The 24,395-nt window shown below is 46.6% G+C and overlaps 3 protein-coding genes across 5 annotated transcripts; 2 read left to right on the top strand and 1 right to left on the bottom strand.

The window, feature by feature from the left end:
• Positions 1 to 195: 195 nt before the first annotated feature.
• LOC308617083 (histidine--tRNA ligase, mitochondrial) lies at positions 196 to 8,213 on the bottom strand. Of its 2 annotated transcripts, none has more exons than XM_081233762.1 (13): positions 7,926 to 8,213; positions 6,644 to 6,718; positions 5,904 to 6,023; positions 5,697 to 5,792; positions 4,877 to 5,002; positions 4,664 to 4,771; positions 4,306 to 4,404; positions 3,892 to 3,985; positions 3,435 to 3,562; positions 3,100 to 3,342; positions 2,820 to 2,936; positions 1,509 to 1,655; positions 196 to 1,017 (listed from the first exon to the last, which is right to left on the bottom strand). In XM_081233762.1, exons 1-13 carry the CDS (start codon positions 8,142 to 8,144, stop codon positions 958 to 960), a joined length of 1,632 nt encoding a protein of 543 aa, XP_081089888.1. In that variant the 5' UTR covers positions 8,145 to 8,213; the 3' UTR covers positions 196 to 957. The 2 variants fall into 2 exon arrangements, with proteins under 2 accessions (XP_081089888.1, XP_081089889.1); XM_081233763.1 differs by having other exon boundaries at positions 1,568 to 1,655.
• A 54-nt stretch (positions 8,214 to 8,267) lies between these two features.
• On the top strand, positions 8,268 to 21,439 carry HARS1 (histidyl-tRNA synthetase 1). 2 transcript variants are annotated; one of them, XM_081233299.1, is made up of 13 exons: positions 8,268 to 8,463; positions 8,743 to 8,832; positions 13,757 to 13,876; positions 16,071 to 16,166; positions 16,807 to 16,932; positions 17,563 to 17,670; positions 17,822 to 17,920; positions 18,150 to 18,243; positions 18,502 to 18,629; positions 18,722 to 18,964; positions 20,210 to 20,326; positions 20,527 to 20,673; positions 21,056 to 21,439. In XM_081233299.1, the coding sequence occupies exons 1-13, from the start codon at positions 8,374 to 8,376 to the stop codon at positions 21,125 to 21,127; spliced, it is 1,530 nt and encodes a 509-aa protein (XP_081089425.1). In that variant the 5' UTR covers positions 8,268 to 8,373; the 3' UTR covers positions 21,128 to 21,439. The 2 variants fall into 2 exon arrangements, with proteins under 2 accessions (XP_081089425.1, XP_081089426.1); XM_081233300.1 differs by having other exon boundaries at positions 20,527 to 20,677.
• Positions 21,440 to 21,527: 88 nt separating this feature from the next.
• Positions 21,528 to 24,300, top strand: DND1 (DND microRNA-mediated repression inhibitor 1). Its single transcript, XM_081233302.1, is given in 5 exon segments — positions 21,528 to 21,873; positions 21,976 to 22,093; positions 22,485 to 22,946; positions 23,645 to 24,034; positions 24,037 to 24,300. Coding segments are annotated over 5 exon segments (1,062 nt in total). The 5' UTR covers positions 21,528 to 21,849; the 3' UTR covers positions 24,105 to 24,300.
• Positions 24,301 to 24,395: the final 95 nt, after the last annotated feature.

Raw genomic sequence — 24,395 nt, 5'->3', positions numbered from 1 at the left:
ATACATTGATTTAGTGACGTGACTGTATCTCCAAGTTGGGGGGAAGGGGAACTGTGGCTGCTCCCTTCACTGAATACAAAAAAAAAAACCCAGGGAGGTTACTCCTAGCCCACAGAATCCTCCAGTGTACACTCAAGCGTTTTCCATGGCCTATGCAAACCAATCCCTTGATAACAAATTACCCACCCAAACTACTATATTTAATATTTTATTTAAGATATTATACAACCACTTCTAGAATAGGCACCTCCATGGCAGGACATGGAAGTCAGAGCAGTGATTCTGGCACAGGTAATGGTCTCCAAAATCTCAAAAGATCAGATCTCAATCTTGTCAGGTCACTTATTAAGTTCAACGTTCAAGATTATTAAACAGACAGCCTCACCCTGCTATTATTAACAATGGATGGGCTAGAAAGATGCCACATCAATATGGACACTGCTATGCCCTTGGGATAGCATCTCTGTCCTCAAACAAAACAGAAAACAGTCATTGCCCAACTCTTTGCTGTCTCCCAAAAACTCCCTGGACAGGCCAAGGGCAGGTTATGGACAAACTTCCCAGAAACTGGCTCAGAAGCCAGAGTGGAAGGCTAAGTATTTGACTTTTGATCTCAGTGGTCAGAATCCTCTCAACCTGAGGTGACTTTCCCAGAGACTTGCTCATAGCAACCATCTCAGCATCTGTTGGCAGCACTCAGTGGCATTTCAAACCTGCCATCTGCCTCGGATGTTAGAGCATGTCTCTTTCACGTACCAGCCATCTGCGCCCATGCAGAATAGCTGCTCACACTAGCCCAGGAGTCCTCAGGGCCTTCTACAGTTCTGTACCCAGGAAGGATGAAGGATGCTGAGGCACTTGTCACCCATCCTGGCCAGCAGTTGTTAAGTCCCTCAGGAAGTCAGTCCTAGATGAAACCTTTTCTACAAAGAGCAGCAGATGGCATTCAGGCAAGGATCAAGACTCAGACAGTCGCTTCTGAATTTCAGCCACAAGATTTTCCCGTGTAATGGCCACCTGAAACATAACAGAACTCTCATGTGACAAACTAGAGAGTGATACTAGTTCCTTAGCCACTACTTTTCTGGATTCATTTAACTGTGCAACTGCTCCCACTACTTATGCAACCAGTAGGGAGGAGTATGTGCTTCAACCTGACCTGGAGAATGTATGCCCTCAAGACTAAAGGGATTCAAACTACTTATGCAACCAGCAGGGAGGAGTATGTGCTTCAACCTGACCTGGAGAATGTACGCCCTCAAGACTAAAGGGATTCAAACACCTGATCTATGTCTATTTTGTTGATTAGTCTTGAAATACCCATAGAGATTTCATTTGTCCTTTTGCCCACCCAACCAATCATTGGCTATAATGATTGCCTAGGGTGGGTGCTCATTCATCTCTATTAACCCTGGAGATATTTTCTCAGCCAAAAGATATATATTTCTTAAAGAATCTAAGAAAGGCAGAAACACTTGGTCCCCCCATTTCTGCGTGCCCCCACTCACCTCCTCCCTACTGGCCACTGAACGGAGCTTGATGACCCCTTCCTTCAGTTCTTGCTCACCAATAATGACCACCAGTGGGATGCCCATGTTCTCACAGTAGTGCAGTTGAGTTAGTAGTTTAGGGTTGTTCTTATACATCAGCTCTGCCTGAAAAGGGTGAAGAAAGAATAGGAGACTTAGGGACTACGCTGGTGGCACAGTGGTTAAGAATCTGCCTGCCAATGCAGGGGACATGGGTTCGAGCCCTGGTCCGGAAAGATGCCACATGCCATGGAGCAACTAAGCCCATGCGCCACAACTACTGATCCTGCACTCTAGAGCCTGTAAGCCACAACTACTTACTGAAGCCCGCACGCCTAGAGCCTGTGCTCTGCAACAAGAGAAGCCACCGCAATGAGAAGCCTGCGCACCGCAATGAAGAGTAGCCCCCGCTCGCCTCAACTAGAGAAAGCCTGTGCGCAGCAATGAAGACCCAACGCAGCCAAAAAATAATTAATTAAATAATTTAAAAAAAAAGAATAGGGGACTTAGAAGTGACCATACCGAAGCAACCTAAGTGTCCATCGACGGATGAATGGATAAAGAAGATGTGGCACATATATACAATGGAATATTATTCAGCCATAAAAAGAAACGAAACTGAGTTATTTGTGGTGAGGTGGATGGACCTAGAGACTGTCATACAGAGTGAAGTAAGTCAGAAAGAGAAAAATAAATACCGTATGCTAACACATATATATGGAATCTAAAAAAGAAAAAAAAATGGTTTTGAAGAATCTAGGGGCAGGACAGGAATAAAGATGCAGACATAGAGAATGGACTTGAGGACACGGGCGGGGGAAGGGTAAGCTGGGACAAAGTGAGAGAGTGGCATGGACTTATATATACTAGCAAAAGTAAAATAGATAGCTAGTGGGAAGCAGCCACATAGCACAGGGAGATCAGCTTGGTGCTTTGCGTCCACCTAGAGGGGGGGATAGGGAGGGTGGGAAGGAGACGCAAGAGGGAGGAGATATGGGGATGTATGTATATGTACAGCTGGTTCATTTTGTTATAAAGCAGAAACTAACACACCACTGTAAAGCAATTATACTCCAATAAAGACGTTAAAAAAAAAAGAAGTGACCATACCACTCAAACCCCAGGAGCAGGCATATCCAAATAAGTAAGTAGCTAGCCCTCATACCCTAAGAAGACACACTAGTGAAGACTAGAAAGATCTTAAGTTCCACCTTAGGCATAAGGTAGAAGTGGGCCTGGTGCATGAATTCCACATATACCTAGATGTTTTGGATATTAGCTCCATTATACCTTGATCCCAGCATCCCAAAGCTCTGCAATTAGCTTCAGCCGTTCTTGGAGAAAGTTCTTCTGTGGTGTGGCCACAAACACTTGGGTCTCTGTGGTCCGTATCTTCTCACCAAAAGTCTAGTAAAAGAGAGAGAAAAGGTAAAACTAATAAAAACTTCCTTTGCACCAATAATTCAAAAAAAACCAAAAACAATCATCAGAAAAACAGTCCAACTGCACTTCCAGAAACATTAGAGTTTTCAAGGTCTGCAGCCTCACTCTGACCCTACCGAGGACCTACCTTCATCCTCTGCTCCACAATGGAGAAGATCCGCTCCACCCCAATGCTGAGCCCCACGCATGGCACCTCGTGGCCTTTGGGGTCAAACATGCCCACCAGCCCATCATAGCGCCCACCAGCAGCCACACTGCCCACATTCAGTGGCTCCTCCTCAGCATGAGCTGGGGTCTGTAGCAGCACCGCTTCATAGATCACTCCTGTATAGTAGTCCAGGCCCCGAGCCAGGCTCAGGTCAAAGGAGATCTGTGGGGATAAGGTTATAGTCAGTCTTAGACAAGACTCAGGACCCTGAGAGCCCTAGACACAGCAGGAGGTCCACTCCCGACCCAGCTTACCTTCTCAGCAATTCCAAATAAAGTCAGGTATTCAAATAGCAGCTTCAGGTCTCCCAAGCCCTCTAGGGCCTGCTTGTTCTGGGATAGTCTGGGATCCTGGAACATTTGTTTCACCAAGGATACCCCTCCTGGGGAGACATGTGGGGAGAAATAATGTCTGTGTTATACACCCAGATGCGTTTCATCCAAATTTATCCCTTAATATGCTCCAGCTAGTTCTCCTCATTTTCTTAAAAAAAAAGATCCTGATCACATATGACCAGATTCTCCTCCTCTGCCTCCATCTTTGACACCTAAAGACATAACTGGTTACAGTAAGTAAAAAGGTTATTAAATTAAAACCAGGCTCTGGAACTTAGAACATTTATGAAAAAGGAGCTGTTTCAGAGGTAGAAGTTATACACTTATCACCCTCACTCTGGTTCTATCATGTACCTCTGAAAACAATGATTCTTACCATGACATTGGACGTAATCCCCAACTCGATCAGCTACTTCAGCAGCCAGGCCTTTCTTTGCCACCATCTCATGTCTCACATCTTTCCAAGACATCTGTACAAACACCCAAACATTAGCCTAGCCCCAAGATCCTTCTTTCTCTTAATGGAAAAGGACATCTCATTTCATTCATTATGTATGTCACGAGTAGCTAACACTCTACTCAGCAAAGTCAGAGGCAGCTTTGGAAATCCAGCCACAATCTCCACTGTACAGCAAAACTCAGGTCTCGTTTCAGAATGTCTCCTTACCTTCCTCCCAGAAATACCTCACTTCCAGCCACCATCTCCTTATTTTCCTCTGAAGGTATATATAGATTTGAAGGCAGGGCAGAAACTCTGATAGGATCTACTGAAGCATATCTTCTTTGTTACCTTGTCTAGTTTGTCTACCGAGGAGCAGATGGCATGGAACTTGCTTTCAGGAACACCACAGACGGCAAATATCCCATCCAAAATCCGCCGGTCATTGACCTGTGAACTCAATGGAAGTGACCCAAGTGGCTTATGAATGACCTCTCCCTCAAAACAATGGCAGTCCCTACTTGCCTGACTCATAAAAGGGATAGAAAGGAAATTCCACAGGGTGACTATATAGATATAGATATAAAATGCAACACCTGTACTAAGAAAGTCCTAGAGCTACAGGCTTAATGGCTGGGGTCACCTATGTTTTCAAACAGCATTAGGCCAAATCCAGACTTCTCCCCTCAGTCCTCAGCTCTGGCCTCACCTTAATGAGAAAATCCCCCAGCTGCAACCCACTAAGGATTTCACACATGATCTTCAAACACTCTGCATCAGGGATCATAGGGTCAAACTGACCAGCAATGTCAAAATCCTACAGCAAAGAAAAAGACAGGCGGAAAAAAATTACTGAGCAGCCAGTTCCTAGGTTGTGGTCCCCAGAACTACCAAACCATGCTGCCTCCATCAGGTCACTTACACACTGGCAGAACTCCCTGTAGCGGCCTTGGACTATGGTTGGGCTCTCCCGACGCCACACCTTTCCAACATGATAGCGTTTCATCTTCTTCACTTTATTCATGGCCAGATAACGAGCAAAAGGGACCTCACATAAATAGGTTAAGGAGGAAGAATACTACATCCAGAGCTTAGCCCCAGTGGAAAGACATTAGGGAGGACTGGGCCTCTATCAATTGGATCTCATCCACTAGGATTAGAACAAGGACTTTCTCTGTCTCCTTTCCCACTATCACCAAGGCATAGCAGTCAATAAACATTGAATAGTGTCAAATGAAGGAATCCCTGCAAGTCTGGTAGAAAGCAGGGGAAGCAGAGATAGAAATGACCCAAGAACTTCAAGTCTGGGCCATTCCCTCCCATTCAGATCAATTCTCAACTGTCTCAGAAGAGTCAAGCTTCAGAACCTGGATTTGCCTACAACTTCTATATCAATGTTTCTTCAAGTGTTCAAGGACCACGTGCATCTTAATTATCCAGGTACCTATTTAAAATGCAGATTTCTGAACACCACTCCAGTTACAGAATTAAGAAAATCTGGGGCTAGAGGTCAAGAATCTGTATTTTTGCAAGCTTCCTCAAGGGATTCTGACACACTATAAACTTAAACGACAGAGCTCCAGGACAGGCTCTGCTGGCAGAATTGCCTTCTGGAAGAAACTTGAAGTAAAGGCTACTGCCAATGAACCTAAAGGGTCCCAGAGTCACTCCTGTCCCATTATCAGAGAATGCCCTCTGGGTTTGGAAACAGGTAAGTCAGGTTCTCGTACTTAGAAGGATACAGTAAGGTCATAGCGCAAGGACAATAGCTCTCCACCCTGATCCTTCAGATCATAGATGAGCCCAGAGTCCTCTCCATACTTCTCAGTAAGCATTTCCTGCAGGGGTCAAACAGAAAGTGCCACGGTTAAAAGGAGGACTCCAGAACATAGGCTAGAAGCCCTTTGGGAAAGAAATGGGGTTCCTGCACTCTTTTTTTCTCCTCTTACCTTTAGCTCAAATGCCGGGGTATCCAACCCCTTTGCTCCATGACGTTTAAAGCAGCTAACAACCATATCAAGAATTTTCTCCCTCACAACCATCTGCTGGGGACTAAGATCTCTGGTGCCCTAGAAACCAAAAGGAGCCAGAGTGAAAACAAAGACAAAGACAAGTCCATTTAAGACAGAGTTAAACTACACCTATAATCTAAGGTCTGGAGTTGAAATCTCTTTGAGTTCAGACAACTATGAGCCCCACCCAGTATTCAAGAATAGTGAAGAATTAGTGAAATAGTGAAAAATTAAAAATAGGGAATACCCTGGGGGTCCTGTGGTTAGCACTCTGCACTTTCACTGCCAAGGCCCTGGGTTCAACCCCTGGTCAGGGAACTAAGATCCCGCAAGCCATGCAGCACAGCCAAAACAAACAAACAAACAAAAACATTAAAAGTGGTCAGGAAGGGGGCTTCCCTGGTGGCGCAGTGGTTGAGAGTCCGCCTGCCGATGTAGGGGACATGGGTTCGTGCCCTGGTCCGGGAAGATCCCACATGCCGCAGAGCGGCTAGGCCCGTGAGCCATGGCAGCTGAGCCTGTGCGTCCGGAGCCTATGCTCCGCAACAGGAGAGGCCACAACAGTGAGAGGCCCGCGTACCGCAAAAAATAAAAAAATTTAAAAAGTGGTCAGGAAGAGAAGCACAGGGCAGAACTCCAAGGCACTCTAGCGGACAGGGTGGGGCAAAGGGCATTACCTTTGGGGTCTTGATAATAAAACTTGATTTCTCTTCATGTGGTTTCAGTTGGGTTGCTAACGCTGCCTCCGCAACCTGGCAGAAGAAATGTGAGATATGGCTCCTCTCAATACTGGCCAAACCTGTGGTATATCTGGCCCTGTGTACCACCAACCTGAAAATACTTTTGGCCCTGAGCAACAGGAAGTCTGAACACTATTTTATCTATCCCAATCTCAGCCCACTTCCAAAAACCCAGTTGTATCTGCAATATATATGTAATACATATGGGATCAGATGTTTACCATACAAGCTTCCTCACTATAATTGGAGTTTTTAAATGTATGAAAAACTTTAACCAGCAAAAAACAAGGAAGGCACAAAGCAACCCAAGACTATCACCACTAACCATATAGGAGTAGGGATTAGTACGATGACCAGTTCTCAGTTCCTACTCAAAGAGCAATAAATAAGAATTGTTAATAAGGTAATAATGGTCATTAGGTTTGGAGATAGGGAAAAAGTAACTGGAAGACAGAAGAGAAACAGCCCAAGAACACAGATCATGCCTGTGGAATGAAAAGGAATGGATTTCCTGATTGAAAAAAAAAAAAAGCCGATTGGTAGGATGCTGTGACTGCAAATAACAAAAGATCTGAGCTCTGTTGTTCATGATAGCAGAAAGCATCTACTAGGAACACAACAGTGTCATTCCCAAGGTAAAACAGAATCTGTGATTTTGATTATCCCCAGCAGGCTGTATGCCCTTCCAGAAATATAGAGCGTGTAGTAGTTCATACTTTGGCAGATTCTGTGCTCCAAAGGACAGTAGTTGAAGCCCACAACCCCTCCTAAGAATTCATAGTCTCTGAAAACTAAAAATTTTGAGGTAAATTCTAATGCGAACTCACTCTACTTATGGCCGTTAGTCATCTCACTTAGTGGGAATATTCATATATTTTGCTTAAAAAAATTTAAATGTGTTTGATCCCAAAAGGTTCAGATAAGGGACTGTGGACCTATATTAAAATGCTCCCTTACTATGTAGCCATAGGTAAGTCATTTAACCTTGGAGCCTCCGTTTCCTCAACTGTAAAACGGAAATAATAACCCCAACATCTCAAGATTGCTATGATGATTAAATGACAAAGCATCCTAAAAGGCCTTAGCTCTGTGTCGGTACATGGTGGGCACTCAATAAAAAAACCGACTGTTAATACTGCGGGAGTACAGGCCGCGAGTCTATGCTTTCAGACCTGGAGATCCTGCCCCGACAGACCAGAGCTATCTCAGTCTGGCTCACCTGGCTATGAGAATGGACTGCCCTGATGCTGACAGCACCGGGCGGCCGCCGGAGCTGGCCAAACAGCACAGCCCAGGCCCTCCCATGTAGGAGTCCGAGCTGGGGCATCGTGCAGCAGGAGGCAGGATTTCCGGAACACGAGGCAAAGCACCTAGGAAGGAGGCAGACAGGACCCCAGGAAGGGTACAAGGCGCTGTAGAGGCGAAGCCCGAGGACCATAGAAGAGGTGAGCGTTTCTGCACCTCCCGAATCCCTCAGGGTGGCTCCAGCCCTCTCTGGCTCCCGCCCAGCTCCCGCACTTCCGGTAGGAGACGGAAGTGATTGTTGTACTGCGTGGTGGCTTTCTAGGCGTGCGGGCCCTCGACTCGATAGCCGGAAGTCATCCGAGCTGAAGCTGTGGCCCCCCACAACCTATTTAGACAGCAGTCAGCTCCAGTTGGCAGGCAGTATGGCAGATCGTGTCACGCTGGAGGATCTGGTGCGACTTCAGGGAGAGCGCGTGCGGGCCCTTAAGCAGCGGAAGGCCAGCGCCGAGCAGGTACGACCCAGGAGGCAGGAGAGGGGACAAAGGAAGGCCTGGGAGAACAGAGCGGGGAGTGGTCTGCACAGAGGATGGGGATGTGGAAGAAAGGACTGGACTTGTAGGTAGGAGGACGGGCTGGGTGGGGAGGTAGCTGCGGTAGGACCCGAGAGAAGCAAAACTAGACTTGGGAGAGAGATATGCCCCACATCCTGGTGAGGGAGGGATACTGAATGAATGAGGGAAGAGGGAGGGGGTGGCAGATGTGGTAGCCCAGTGCCTACTTTCCCTCCACAGATCGAGGAGGAGGTGGCAAAACTACTGAAACTGAAGGCACAACTGGGCCCAGATGAAGGGAAACAGAAGTTTGTGCTCAAAACCCCCAAGGTAAATATTCCTTTAGGGAGCCTCTGAGAGGTTCCCTAATTCCACTCACAAGGACGCATATATGCCTGCTTCTCTGAATCAGGTCATTGAGGAGGATCTGAAATCCTGCAGAGGAAACAACAGTTGGCTGTAGGCGCCAGGCTGGATTGGACCCTGAGTCATTCTGGGATGGCAAAGTGATGGCAGAAACTAGGCCAGCTGGGTGCTTAGGGGAGTCTACCTGCTACTGCTACTCCTTCTTTCATTCAGTAAATATTTACTGAGTGCTTACTGTGTGCCTAGCACTGTACAAAGCAGTGAGTGTACCATGGTGAACAATATAGCCTGCCCTCAGGGAGCTTACATTCTACTGAAGGAAACAGACTTAGGAGAAATAATCCCACACATAGATATGTAACTACAAATTGTGTTAAGTGATGTAAAGAAGTAAAAAGGATGCTCTGAGAAAAATAAGGGAGAACTGGGAAGTCTGAAGAAGTGATAGACTAGCTAACCTAATAGATGAGTGGAAGACAGCCGGGTGAAGAGTGTGAGGAAGATAAGTCCAGGTAGGGTATGGAAATCCTGAAGTGAGAAAGAACCTTGGTAGTTTCCAGGAACTATAAAAAGACCTTTATGACTAGAACCAAATAGAGAAGGAGAGTAGAATGGAATGAAGTTGGAGATTCCTAGCTCAACCACCATGATTTCAGTTCAGATGCCACTTTCTGTAAGTTCTATAAACTGAACTATTTACCTATCATCTGGGTTCCCTTGGCACTTCATAAGTATCTCTGTTATTGCATTTATTGCTGACTTTTCATTATTCACATGGTTTATTTAACCTGAGAGTCTGGGACTAAATAGGTATTCAATGAATGTATGTGAAATTTAATTCCAAAGTAGAGGGGAGATGATCTGTCTTCCTTATGTTGAGATGTCACCATTTAAGAGTAATTCTTTGGGCTCCTAAAATCATTGAGCTATTCCTTTCTACATATAACTCATTTCAAAGGTTAAAGAGATGGTGTAAAACCCCAAGGCAGTGACCATCAATAGTTATTCAAACTATTGGGTGAAAAGATTAATGGGGATTTATGATAGATCAGGCTGACCTCAGGTAAACCCAATGATCAATCTTAGCATCACTAAAAGTAGGACAACCAGACATTATATTCCTCTTGATGTGATGCAATAGGAAGTACACAGCACCACCTATGAAGCATTCTTGCCAAGAATTGTACCTGAATCTAATCAGTCTTCAGACTTAACTACCAGTTTACCTAACTACCAGTTTACCTAACTACCAGTTTACTGGAAATATGGGAAATGGAGGAACATGTTAAATGACCACATTGAATATACTGTTAACCAAATCTAGAATGAGAAAAATTCTTTCAGAAAAATGACTCAGTTTCCTCAACAAATAAAGGACATTTAAAAAAAAAAAAAAGGAAAGGAAACTGTTGCAGATTAAATAGACATGAGACATATCAACCAAGTACAAGTTATGAACTTATTAAGAATCTGATTCAAACAGTCAACCATAAAAAGATATTATTGTGGCAGTTGGGGGTAATTAAACATGGTTTGGGCACTAGGTAAAGGGTTGCTGTTAAGTTGTATTGGTTGTAAGAAAGGTATTGTAGTGTTTTGTTTTTTAATCCTTATATGTTAGACAATCATACTGAAATATTTATGGATGAAAGTATATGATATCTGGGATTTACTTTAAAATACTGCAGGAAAAAAAAATATTGAGGCTTAGATAAAATAAGAATAGCAGATGTTGATAGTTGTTGAAGGTAGGTAATAAACACAGGGTGGGGTGGTCCAGTGTACTATTCTCTATAATGTGTGTTGGAAATTTTCCATAATTTAATGTTAAAAGAAAATGAGATACAGCAGAAACTAACACAACACTGTAAAGCAATTATACTCCAATAAAGATGTTTAAAAAAAAAAAGAAAATGAGAATATACTGGAGAGTTAATATCCACTTAGTTTGTTGAAATACATTTCTTGACATGTGATTCATAATTAACAGAAAACTCAGTATTATGGGGAAAGGACTTTTTCAAGGGACCTTCCTTGTCAAAATTATTTTCATAATGTTATTTGCCTTTTTCACTTCGTTTGCAGTGAAGGTGCAAAAGCACTGGTGTGTAGAACTGCTGGTGTCTTAGCACAAATTAAGATGTTGGCACTGAGCTGTACTAATAACCATTATGTTCTTTACTTTCGTGAACTCACAGTAAAAAAAAAAGATTCAGTTTCACTTAAGAATGTCCTCGATAAAACAGTAAAAATTATTAATTTTATTGAATATCGACCCTCGAGTACACTGTTTTTTAATATTCTGTATGATGAAATGGAAAGCACAGATAAAGCACTTCTGCTGCATTCCAAAGTAGGAAAAATGCTTGTGCCATGTGTGAACTGTAGGCTGAACTAGCTACTTTTTTCATGGAAAACCTTTTTTATTTGAAAGAAAAACTGAAAGATAAACTATTGTGTTAAAGATTTGGATATTTGGCAAACATTTTCACAAAAATGAACAAAGTGAGCCTTGTCACCTCAAGGAAAACATTCAACAGTATTTGTTGCCAGTGATAAAATTCAAGTGTTCAAGTCAAAGTTAGAACTTGTATTTTCCACCACGAGCTTGACAGGTTCTCAATACTTGAAGACTTTCCTGATGAGATCTATGGTGACATGAAAAAATATGGTTTTTTGATATTGTATAATGAGGCATATCAACATTTGGAAGATCTGTGTAACTGTTATCAAAGAACAAATATTTTCTAAATGACCAATGCATGATGTTATAAAATTGTGCCTGCGTAGAATATCCAAAGTACAAGATAGAGTAACAGATATTTTTAAAATTGTACTAAACTATACATAACATAAAATTTGCCAACCATTTTTAGGTGTACAGTTCAGTGGCATTAAGTACATTCATATTGCTGTGCAACCATAACCACTATTCATCCCCCAGAACTTTTTCATCATACCAAACTGAAATTCTTTACCCATTAAACAGCAACACCCCATTCTACCCTCCCTTCAGCCCCTGGTAACCATCGTTCTACTTTGTCTCTGTGAATTCTGGGTACCTTATAATGGATTTTAATGTAACAGTGTGAAAAGTTCATTGATGTACTTTCAGATTCCGCATTGCAAACCAATCCTTAAGAAGCTCTCCCTCTGGATTTTGATGTAGTTTAAGAAGAATATCTACAATTAGCTGAAAAGTTTATTAAAAATATTCCTCCTTTTACAATTACACATCTCTGTAAGGCTAGATTTTCTTTATATATTCAACCAGAACAACATATCACAACAGAATTGAATGCAAAAAGCATATATGAGAATTCAGCTGTCTTCTATTAACCCAGGCATTAAAGATTTGCAAAAATGTAAATCAGGGCCTCCCTGGTGGCGCAGTGGTTGAGAGTCCGCCTGCCGATGCAGGGGATACGGGTTCGTGCCCCGGTCTGGGAGGATCCCATATGCCGCGGAGCGGCTGGGCCCGTGAGCCATGGCCGCTGGGCCTGCGCGTCCGGAGCCTGTGCTCCGCAACGGGAGAGGCCACAACAGTGAGAGGCCCGCATACCGCAAAAAGAAAAAAAAAAAAAAAAAAAAAAAAAAAAAAAATGTAAATCAATGCCACTCTTCTCACCAAATGTTTTTGTTTTGGAAAGTAGTTACATTTTCCTAAAATGTTATTCATGTTAACATGTAATGGATTTTCTTTTTAAGTGAATTAATATTTTTAAATGTTCGCAGTTTTAATTTATAATACGATAAATATTGATAGGTATAATCCACTTTGGGGTCCTTAGTAAATAGTAAGAGTGTAAAGGGGTCCTGAGACCAAAGAGGTCCTACTTGTGAGTAGCATATAAAAGCCCATACTACAAGCTCTGACCTGGAAGAACAGAGTTCTAGTACTGACTGCCAGGAACCAGCTGAATGGCCTTAAGTAATGATTTAACTTCTCAACACGTTCAAATTCATTTACTTAGCCCTTGTCATAGGGCTATCAGAAAAAAATTAAAGAAAAAAATAGTGGAGACTTCCCTGGTGGCGCAGTGGTTAAGAATCCACCTGCCAAAGCAGGGGACACAGGTTTGAGCTCTGGTCTGGGAAGATCCCACATGCCACGGAGCAACTAAGCCTGCATGCCACAACTACTGAGCCTGTGCTCTAGAGCCCGCAAGCCACAACTTCTGAGCCCACGTGCTACGACTACTGAAGCCCACGAACCTAGAGCCCGTGCTCTACAACAAAAGAAGCCAGGGCTTCCCTGGTGGCGCAGTGGTTGAGAGTACGCCTGCCGATGCAGGGGACACAGGTTCGTGCCCCGGTCTGGGAAGATCCCACATGCCGCGGAGTGGCTGGGCCCGTGAGCCATGGTGGCTGAGACTGTGCTCCTCAACAGGAGAGGCCACGACAGTGAGAGGCCCGCGTACCGCAAAAAAAAAAAAAAAAAGAAAAAAAATAGTATTCATTAGGGTTTCTTTTTAAGGTATGTTGGGAGAGAATGTTACTTGTAAAATTTGGAATTTGATTCATTAAGCCAGTTTGAGTTGGTTATATGCCTGTCATCAGGTAGATGTTTTCTATTAGGCAGGGGAATGTTCTGTTTCCCAGAATATGAGTTTAGGAAAATTTCTCAGAGAACAGAGTTCCAAGAATTCTAGAAGATAGAACCAAGCTAAAAAGGGGTTAGAATTTAGAAGGGTGAGAGCAAATGGGTGTGGCAATTAATAGGGAATTGTTTGTACTTGTTTTACAACTCAGTGACCTGTAGGAAAACCTAAGTTTGGGGCAGGGTTTTCATTCGCCATCATTGAAGTCATGCTTTTATGTTTCTAGACCTTACTGTTCTTTGTTTTTAAACCCCATCCCTGGTTCTCTGGCTGATTTTGACTCCAAGGGCACAAGAGACTACAGTCCCCGGCAGATGGCAGTTCGGGAGAAGGTGTTTGATGTAATCATCAGCTGTTTCAAGCGCCATGGTGCAGAAGTAATTGATACACCTGTGTTTGAACTAAAGGTGAGGGGTGGATGAGGAGAAATTGCCTGGTGGAATAATGGGTATACAAACAACAAAGGATGGCAAGAGAGTGAGGCCCAAAGGTCTCTCTCTTGTTGCAGACAAAGATTGGCATTTTCTCCATGAGAAGGGGGACAGGACTGGCATAGAGAAAGAGGTCCTGCTTTTTATTTACCTTGGTTGTGGCCGGCAGCATCCAAAAGAGAGCCCTTCTCAGGAGTGGAAGTTTTTATGGCTCCTGTCTACATTGAATTCCATGGCACCTGTACTTGAGATGTTTCCTAGATACATGTAAATCGAACATATAAAGGATAAATATGCAACCAGTCTCCTATTGATGGACCCTGAGGTTGTTTCTAGTTCTTTGCTATTAAAAAACAGTTCTTTGCATCCCTCACTGCTTAAAACCCAGTAACTCCCAATGCATTTGTAATAAAATCCAAACTCTTTACTCAGGCTTACAAGGCCCTACATGATGTGGCAACTGCCTACCTTTCCCACCTCATCTCACGTGCTTCCTTCCCTTGCCCACTGTGCTACCATGGTCTTTTTCTATTCCTGGAACATACTAAATATGTTTCTATCTTTGAGCCTTTGTTCCTGCTCTTCCCTCTTGCTGAACTTCCTTTTTCTCTAGCTCTCTGCATGACTTTAATTCCAGAGTAAATTAGACATAACAGATTTTAATTTCAGATTTCAACTAAAATGCCATTCCTCAAATACTCCTCTCCAACTGCCTTGTCTAAAGTAGCCCTTGTCTATCACATTGACCTATTTTATTTCCGTTAAAGCAGCTATCACTCTCAAAAGTTATGTTAATTTGTTTCTTTGAGTTAATGTACTGCCTGTCTCTTTTCATTACTATAGAAGATCCATGAGGGCGTGGACTGCCTTTGTTCACTGATGTATACACAAGGCTTAGAACAATGTCTGGTACTAGTGGGCATTTATCTGCAGGGTAAATTCACAGAAGTAGAATTTCTGGGTCAAATGGTTGTACTCATTCCTATTTCTACCAACTATATTAGTTTGCTAGTGTTCCCATAACAAAATACCATAGACTGGGTGGCTTAAAGAACAGAAATTTATTGTCTGGAGGATAGAAGTCCAAGATAAGCTGTCAGCAGGGTTGGTTTCTTCTGAGGGTCATGAGGGAAGGATCTGCTTAAGGCCTCTCTCACTGGCTTTTAGATGGTGTCTTTTCCCTATGTCTTCACATCATCTTCCCTCCTGTGTCCAAATTTCCTCTTTTTATAGGGACATGAGTTATATTGGATTAAGACTCATCCTAATGACCTCATTTTACCTTAATTACTTCTTTAAAGACCCTGTCTCCGAACAGAGTCACAATCTGAGGTTACGGGGGCCAGGTGGGTGCAGGGAATAGGGCTTCAATATATGAATTTCGAGGGGACACGATTCAGGCCATAATACCAACCACTGTATTCTCAGGCCATAACACCAACCATTGTATGAGTGTTTCTATTTTCTACACACTGGGAATTTTCAGGTTTTTTGAACTTTGCCAGTCTGGTAGTGAAATATGTTATGTTGTTGAAGACATCACAGGGCAAGGACTCTCTCAGTTTTGGCTTTTGACAGTGTTCAAATCTCAGGCCATCATAAAAACATTTATCTTTGTTGATCTAATGACCCACTCCTAGGCATTTATACTCCAAAAAAATATTCAGAAGAAAAAACTATGTACCCAAATATATTTATTGAAATGCTCTGGAATTTTTTTTTCAATTGGAATAACCTAAACATCTATCAGTGTAACACTAGGAAGGAAGGAAATAGCTTCTTCTCACTAGAATATTATGCAGCTTTTTTTTTTTTTTTTTGGCCATGCCGCACAGCTTGCGGGATCGTAGTTCCCCAACCAGGGATTGAACCCAGGCCCTCGGCAGTGAGCGCGCAGTCCTAACCACTAGACCGCCAGGGAACTCCCAATGCAGCTTTTAAAAATAATACTTCAGCTCTGTCACAAAATGGAAATGTGATAAGCAGAAAACCAAATTGGTATTTCCTTGATTATAACTACATCAAATAAGGAAACATTGGGAGAGAGAACAGAGGAAATGTAGATAAGTTGAAATCAGTCATAGTTAGAATGGTGGGGTTTTGTTTTTAAAACTTCCTTTCAAATTGTTATATTTATCATTATGATCACATTTCTTTATGTTTTCTCCAGGAAACACTGACTGGAAAGTATGGGGAAGACTCTAAGCTTATCTATGACCTGAAGGACCAAGGTGGGGAGCTGCTGTCTCTTCGCTATGACCTCACTGTATCTTTTTAAACTTTGGACGTATTGGCCCTTACTGGGCTGGGGCTTTTACTAGCCTCAGGTTTGGGGGCAGCTAGACATAGGTGGGATCAAATACAATGCATCTTGCAGTCAGGGAAGTTATTTCTCTAAACCAGGAGCTGGGCTTTGGCTAAACAGAGCATAGCTAGCCTTCGAAGGCTTCTGAATCCTGAGTGAGACCTCAGCTTTATGTCAGGGTCCAGTTCTGACTCTGCCAACAATCCCCTGGATTCAGAATATGTCTCCCTTGCCCTGGCTGGTGGACAGAGTTCTCCCTAATTGACCAACAGCACGTTTCCTTTATCTCCAAGCTATGTCAGAGAATCATCTGCTTAGAGATCCCTACTTGGGGCCCTTTTTCTGCTCCCTGGCCAATCTGCCCACCCCCCTGCTGTGCTCAGCATAGCCCAGAAAGAAAAGAGCCTTAATATTTTATGAGACTTCAGCTGCCCTATATGGTAACAAAGTTGATTCTTGCTGATGTTCAGAAATGCTGTTAATCTTACAGATGGTGGTTTTACCCACACAGGGTATGGTTAGACCCCAGCTTCTGTTGGTGATGATAATCAACTTCCAGACTGTGAAAGGTGGGGCTTTCCCCTTAACTCTTTGTCATCAGGTTCCTTTTGCTCGATATTTGGCAATGAATAAACTGACCAACATTAAACGCTACCACATAGCAAAAGTGTATCGGCGGGATAACCCAGCCATGACCCGAGGACGATATCGGGAATTCTACCAGTGTGTGAGTATGGGGGCAGGATGGGTAAGGAGGCCCTCCCTTGAGCCAGTAGAATCTATTGAGTACTTATGGTGTCCTGAAAACTCTAGATGCCCCAGATAATGCTAACCCTAAGATTTCTTTAGTATTTTCATATACAGGACAGGGATTACGCTCCTCATTTTATCTGAGGAAACTTGAGGCTCAGCAAGATGAAGAGATCATAGGGATAAGAAAGGCAAAGTTAGGACTAGAACTCTTGGTCCAGTGCTTTTTATATTAAACCACAGTGATAGGATCAGAGCAAAGGATGAGGAAACTGGATTTGAGGTACTGTCACCCAGACTGGTGGCACAGCTTCTGAATGAATAAAGGACTAAGGCCGTATAATTGCTCCCACAACAGTGGAAGGAAATAAGGAAAAATAGATGAGTGAGATAATGAAGGAATAGCCCTGTGGATGGGAAGAAAACCAGGACTGGTAAGAGACCCAGGAATACTGGGGTTTTGCTCTGGGCTGACAGTCAGACGGAGAATGAAGAACGTGGTCTGTGCATGAGTGCAAAGAGGCCTCCTTCATAGAGAGCAGAGCTCCCAGGAGTCCTCCCTCAAGGTTAAACCCCTGAGGACCTCTAGCTAGCCCTCTCCCTACAGGATTTTGACATTGCTGGGCAATTTGACCCCATGATTCCTGATGCAGAGTGCCTGAAGATAATGTGTGAGATCCTGAGTTCACTCCAGATAGGCGACTTCCTGGTCAAGGTCAGAGCTGAATGGGGCTGGGAGGGCAAAGCTGGGCCTGGCCTCTCACAGGAGAAGGTCCTTGTGCAGAGGAACCAGTAGCCTAAGTGTCCAAGGCTATCGAGGGTCATGTAAGGAGATTCTCTTCTCACTATGCCTTGGGTCGCTGCAGGTGAATGATCGGCGCATCCTAGATGGGACGTTTGCCGTCTGTGGTGTTCCTGACAGCAAGTTCCGCACCATCTGCTCCTCAGTGGACAAGCTGGACAAGGTAACAACCCAAACACCTGACTCTTCTTTTCCCAGATCCCACCCTGCTCTGAGAAATGGAAAAGATTAGGAGAGAGAGGGGCCTGCTTCTGTGCCCACAGAGGAAGATTAGCCCCAGGATATAGGTTGATGGGCAGCTTCTGCTCAAGACCACCCCCTGAGAAGGGCTCACACTTGCTCTGCACTGGGGAAGCTGCCCAGGGTTCCCTGACTGGTATCTGTCTGCTCAGGTGTCCTGGGAGGAAGTAAAGAGTGAGATGGTGGGAGAGAAGGGCCTGGCACCTGAGGTGGCTGACCACATTGGGGACTACGTCCAGCAGCATGGTGAGAAACAAACCCTGCCTCCCCAGCAGCCATCCCACTGCCCTCAAGCGAAAGCCAAACTCTGTGTGCGTGCGTGTGTGTGTGTGCGCGCGCGTGTGTGCGTGTGCGCGTGTGCGCGTGCGCGCGCGCGCTGGAGAGAGAGAGAAAGGGAATGCATGTGTGTGTATGCACACATGCATACATGTGTAATCCAGAGGAAAAGGTAAAGCCCTTATCTTTTTCTTCTTGTCAGTCTGGCTCACAAATCTGTCTCCCCAGGTGGCGTATCCCTGGTGGAACAGCTGCTCCAGGATCCTGAATTGTCCCAAAACAAGCAGGCCTTGGAGGGCCTGGGAGACCTGAAGCTGCTATTTGAGTATCTGACCTTGTATGGCATTGCTGACAAGGTGAGTCAGGTTGGGATGGGAGCCTTAGCTGAGCTCCGGGGCTGGAGGCCTTTGATCCTCATCTGCTGCTGACCATGTTCTTATCCCTCCAGATCTCCTTCGACCTGAGCCTGGCTCGAGGGCTGGACTACTATACCGGGGTGATCTATGAGGCGGTGCTGCTACAGCCCCCAGCCCAGGCAGGGGAAGAGCCCCTGGGTGTGGGCAGTGTGGCGGCTGGAGGGCGCTATGATGGGCTGGTGGGCATGTTTGATCCCAAAGGGCGCAAGGTGCCATGCGTGGGGCTCAGCATTGGGGTGGAGCGGATCTTCTCCATTGTGGAGCAGAGGCTGGAGGTAGGTCTTGGGGCTGGGTGGACGACATTCTGGGCAGATGGTGGCACCTGAGCTATCTTCTTTGATCTCTAAGGGGGCAAGTAGTACTGCATTGGGCAAGTTGCACCTTTGCAAAGAAATGGGAGAGAAAACTTTTGCTGTCCTTCAGACTCCCACTCCATTATAGGCCAGCTTGATGGATCTTTGATCATTCTTTCTTCACAAAATCCTTTGCTCCCTACTTCCTTCAGAGCTGTCAGGAATCTAGGCCAGTATATCCAAAGACCTGGATCTTCCTCATAATACAGAACACTTAATACTTTACTACTCTGTGCTAGGCACTGTGCCTAGTGCTTTTCACACATTGTCTAATAAAACTCTTAAACAGCCCTCTGAGGGTAGCTACTTTTATTATTTACATTTCTCAGGCAAGGGAACTGAAGATTATAGATCAAATAATTTGCCCAAGGTTTAAGTGGCAGAGTCAGAATTCGGATGCAGGCAGTCCAACTCCAAAGTCTTGCTCCCAACCACTCTGCGATATTGTCTCTAAGTGGGAAGCGTGTATCTGAGGCTGTGGGATCCCTCAGATGGCTATCCTGACTCTCTAGCACCTAGAGTAACATGAAGAAAGCCCTTCTTGGCCTCAAGCCCACCTTTGTTGCTACTGCTCTTAAGTGGCTGGTTGCCTTTCATCCCTCAGGTAATGCTCTGGCAGTAACCTTCCCACTGCTCCCACCCTTTTCTCTAGAGTGGAACCCACTGGTGTTTTCCAATTGAGGTCACTATTCCAGTAGGCATCTTATGTTGTAAGAACAATGGGAATAGTTTTCCAGAAAAAGAGACAGCAGCATTCTTTCTCCCCTCCATCCTCACCCCTCCCAAGTTGTGCCCTATGGCTGACGTATAAGAGACACAGTCTCCTGACTGTGGGAACTAGGACTGCCAGGGGTGACTGGATTGCCTGGGTGAACTCAGAATATCACTTATGATGCATAAGGTTCTAGATGGAGATAAGCTTGAAGTTACTGTACATAAGCTACCTTTGCCCTCCATTATTAATTCTGGCAAGTCATATGTACAAGCCAGTCAGTTCATTTCTTATTCTTCTAAGAGCTACTTTTTGCCCAATTGCTAGATGAGAAGACTAGCCTGCCCTGATGGAGTTGGGCCTGGTCTCAGAATCCTGACAGGAGCCCGCTCTGTTTGCTCTTTTAAGGTGTTGTAAAGGGTAGCCCAGTTCTTTCTTAACTGCTTCTTCCCTAGGCCTTGAAGGAGAAGGTACGGACCACAGAAACACAGGTGCTTGTGGCATCTGCACAGAAGAAGCTGCTGGAGGAGAGACTGAAGCTCATCTCAGAGTTATGGGATGCTGGGATCAAGGTAGAGGAGGCAAGCCCCAGAGTGGCAGCAAATTTGGGAGTGCTGGACACAAATGAAATAAAAGCTTATCCATAGTGGCCCTGCCATTACTGTGACTTCTTGGGGTGAAGGTCAGAGAAAGGTGCCAACTTGGGGCCCAAGGAGATTGTCCCAGAGGACTGCAGAAGACAGCCTTCATCTCCTTCCCTGGTCCCCTGCAGGCAGAGCTGCTCTACAAGAAGAACCCCAAGTTACTGAACCAGCTGCAGTACTGTGAGGAGGCAGGCATCCCACTGGTGGCCATCATTGGTGAGCAAGAGCTCAAGGATGGGGTCATCAAGCTCCGCTCAGTGGCCAGCAGGGAAGAGGTAAGTAGGTGGACAGGAAGGCTGAGGGACGGGGAATGTATGCCATTTCGGCAGACCAAGGCCGAAAGTTACTGTACATAAGCTAGACCAAGGCCAAGGCCCATTCAAGACCTAAGCAAAAGCCTGGCATTCATATTAACGCCCAGTCCTAAAGGACTTAAGGGGGTAATATGTTACTGTGGTCATGGTAGGGTAAAATCTCCATCCCCACACATACCCTGTGTCTCTCCACCTCCCCCAAGAAGCGCTGTCTCCCCTGAGGTGTTTGATTGGGTTCCTGCGCCCAGCTGAGCCAGGCCTGATGACTAGAGGAAGGCATGGGTGCTCAGAGAGCAGTGGAACACAAGATGCTCATACCACCTTGTTCCTCCATCCTGGCCAGGTGGACGTCCGAAGAGAAGACCTTGTGGAGGAAATCAAAAGGAGAACAAGCCAGCCCCTTTGCATCTGCTGAGTTGAACTATCAGAGGAAAGTGGGACTGGCACTATTTAAGGCTAAGACAAAACTCTGCATACGTACTTCAACAGCTTTGCACGTTTCCTTCCCAACAGGAAGACCTGAAGAGTGGTCAGAACAGAGACTTTTTTATTTTTATTATAATTATTTTATTGGTAATCACAGGCAAAAATGGCCACCCAAAAATGGGTGGGCCACGGGGAACTGGCCCAAGATGGCCTCCTCGGCAGAGCCCTACAACCAAGTGGAGGGAACGCTTCCCACAACCAGCCGCCGCGGAAGGTCCAATAAAATGCCTCAACCACTGGAGCCTGCCTGTGTCACTACTGCCTAGCCCTGCCTTCCCTGTTAGAGCCTGGGCCTCCCACTGCGACCACTTCAGAGGTGGAAAATGGGGAGAGACACTTACAGTAGCTCCCACGGGCTATTCCGCACGGGTAGGGCGCCCGTGACGTTCTCGCCTCCAGCTTCCATCCTGCCGGTTTGCGAGCCGTTTTTTAGGAGGTGGGGCTACCCGCAGACTCACCCACTAGGGTCTCTAGCTTTCACCTGAGGGTCTGTGGTTCCCGCGGCGCACGTGCGGCAGATACCCCCACCCCTTGGTGGGCGGGGTCGTGCTCAGAACCAATGAGAGCTTGGGGGGAGGAGTAGGGAAGCTTCCAGAGGGGCAGATAGGGAGGAAGTTATAAAGGGGGTACCAGCGAGGCAGCGGGAGAGCAATGCAGTCCAAGCGGGAGTGTGAGGTAGGTGTTTGCCTCCGAGGGGGTCGGTGAGCCCTGGACATAACAGGAGAGGTGGGGGTGGACGCGGCGATACGGCATTCCAACCTGCCCTTTTGCCCTCAGCTGTGGTGTGAGAGGGTGAATCCAGAGAACAAGGCGGCGCTGGAGGCGTGGGTCAGGGAGACGGGCATCCGCCTGGTGCAGGTGAACGGGCAGAGGAAGTATGGCGGGCCACCCCCAGGTACGGTAGTCCCAGCCCTACGCCTACGGGAGGGCTAAGGCAGCCCCGACGGCTACGAGCCGCCGCGTTCGGGGGAGGGAGGGGCCTACGCCGAGGCTCCACAGTCAGAAACTTATAACTGCCCCATTACCCGCCCCCGCAGCTGATGAAACTCATTGTCTGTGGCTTCCCACCCACCCGCCCCCTCGAGGAAGGGAGCCAGTCTTAACGGTGCCAGCCCCGTTGGTAGCTCAGTCACCCAGTTACGCCAACGACCCGGGGTGTACGGGGGGGTGTTGTAACCATTTCACAGACGTTTGCACACATACTCCCTCCTGCGCTCGGTTCCTGGACCTCGACCCCGGAACCGTCCGGGTGGATGACGGTGCCCCTCCCCACCCCCTTCCCCCAGGATGGGTGGGCAGCCCGCCGCCGGCCGGGTCAGAAGTGTTTATCGGGCGGCTGCCCCAGGACGTGTACGAGCACCAGCTGATCCCACTGTTCCAGCGCGTGGGCCGCCTCTACGAGTTCCGCCTGATGATGACCTTCAGCGGCCTGAACCGCGGCTTTGCTTACGCCCGCTACAGCTCGCGACGCGGCGCCCAGGCCGCCATCGCCACGCTGCACAACCACCCGCTGCGGCCGGCCTGCCCGCTGCTCGTGTGCCGCAGCACCGAGAAGTGCGAGCTGAGTGTGGACGGCTTGCCGCCGGGCCTGAGCCGCCAAGCGCTACTGCTCGCGCTGCAGCCGCTGGGGCCCGGCCTGCAGGAAGCGCTGCTGCTGCGCAGCCCCGGGCCGGCACCCGCGCAGATCGCACTACTCAAGTTCAGCTCGCACCGCGCCGCAGCCATGGCCAAAAAGGCCCTGGTGGAAGGTAGGGGTGGAGACTGCGGGGGGCCGCTGGTTGGGGCTAAACGCGTTCTACCCGGCACTTTACCTCAACACGTCAGCGTAGATCAGCATAGCGGGTTAAAGTCGCGAGACCTTAGGGTCAAACACACTTGAGTTTGAAACAGACTATCTGACCTCACGTCTTTAAATTTCCACCGGTGCTACCAGCTACCACTCACCTAAACTTCACACTACACATGCACTATCTCCTGACTTAATCCTCCACATTGCAGTGAAACAGAACTGTAGAGCATATAGAGTTGTCCCTCTTTAGATAGGAGACTGTGTTAAGAAAAATTGACTTGCCCAAGGCAATCCAACTGAGCCTACCTTTTATCCACTGTAGAACCTACTTCCTGAAACTGAGAATTAAGCAGCACTTAGCACATTCTGTAGTTCCTGGCAAGTATTCAGGGTAAAGGTTAGCTATTCTGATGGTTATGAGGTAGACAAAGCCTGCAATCAACCAGTACTCCAAGGAAGTTTAGAAGGTAGCAGTTATTGCACTCCCTTTGTAAGTAAACACAAAGAAGCCTAGAGAAGTTATTTAACTTGTCTGGTGTCACACCAGGAAATGGGGAGGTGACAAATTAAACAGGCTTGTGTGACTCCAGAGGACTCCGGTCTGGGTGCTTGGACCCAGGGCTTAGACCCAGCCCTGTCTCTGCCTTTTTCCTGCAGGGCAGTCACGCCTCTGTGGAGAACAGGTGGCCGTGGAGTGGCTTAAGCCAGACCTGAAGCAGCGACTCCGCCAGCAGCTCACAGGTCCCTCTCTACAGTGCCTACAGCCAGAGGGCAGCCAAGTAGCCCTGGCCAGGGACAAGGGGCTGGAGTCCCAAGGGGCTCGGGCTGCCCTGCAGCTGCTGTGCCAACGGATGAAGTTGGGCAGCCCACTGTTCCTCACCAAGTGTTTGGGCACAGGCTCTGCTGGCTGGCACCGATTCTGGTACCAGGTGGTGATCCCTGGGCATCCAGTGCCCTTCAGTGGCCTCATCTGGGTTGTGCTGGGCCCCAGTGGGCAGGATGGGCATGAGGTGGCCAAGGATGCTGTGTCTGCACGGCTGCTGGAGGCACTGAGTCTGGGGCCAGCCTCCTGTGGTCTGCTGGGGCTGAGGCAGGAGGTACCATGGTTCAGCAGTGACCTAATCCTCTCCCCAGGCAGCCTGAATGAGTAGGTGGAGCCTGTGTCAGTCCCTGGCCCAGCAGGCCTGGGCAGCTGCTATCTGATCCCAAGAAGGGGAGGAGCATGGGCCCTGCCCTAGGCCTGACACAGCCTCCCAGCTGAGGCAGGGCCCACAGCACCTCGGGGCAGTTCAAGTTTGGCTAAGTTGTGGTGAGGAAGCTTCCCTTCCCCCTCCCAGCCTGGGGTTTAACCTAACCCCAGGGTTGTTCTCTGACACACACACACGCACACACACCCCTCTCTCCTTCC

Source organism: Mesoplodon bidens (genome assembly GCF_964165515.1).
Source record: "Mesoplodon bidens genome assembly, chromosome: 4".
Taxonomy (NCBI): domain Eukaryota; kingdom Metazoa; phylum Chordata; class Mammalia; order Artiodactyla; family Ziphiidae; genus Mesoplodon; species Mesoplodon bidens.
The sequence above is the reverse complement of the archived record's forward strand: the minus strand, read 5'-3'. Positions and strand labels throughout refer to the sequence as shown.

Coding starts and splice junctions, on each gene's coding strand:
- LOC308617083 (XM_081233762.1), bottom strand. CDS start 8,144: ATGGTCCTCGGGCTTCGCCTCTACAGCGCCTTGTACCCTTCCTGGGGT. Junction 6,719..7,925: donor CAGTCCATTCTCATAGCCAG/GTGAGCCAGACT, acceptor TTCTTCTGCCAG/GTTGCGGAGGCAGCGTTAGC. Junction 4,405..4,663: donor TGGGGGATTTTCTCATTAAG/GTGAGGCCAGAG, acceptor TTGAGTTCACAG/GTCAATGACCGGCGGATTTT.
- HARS1 (XM_081233300.1), top strand. CDS start 8,374: ATGGCAGATCGTGTCACGCTGGAGGATCTGGTGCGACTTCAGGGAGAG. Junction 16,167..16,806: donor CTCTTCGCTATGACCTCACT/GTATCTTTTTAA, acceptor CTTTGTCATCAG/GTTCCTTTTGCTCGATATTT. Junction 18,965..20,209: donor TTGTGGAGCAGAGGCTGGAG/GTAGGTCTTGGG, acceptor CTTCTTCCCTAG/GCCTTGAAGGAGAAGGTACG.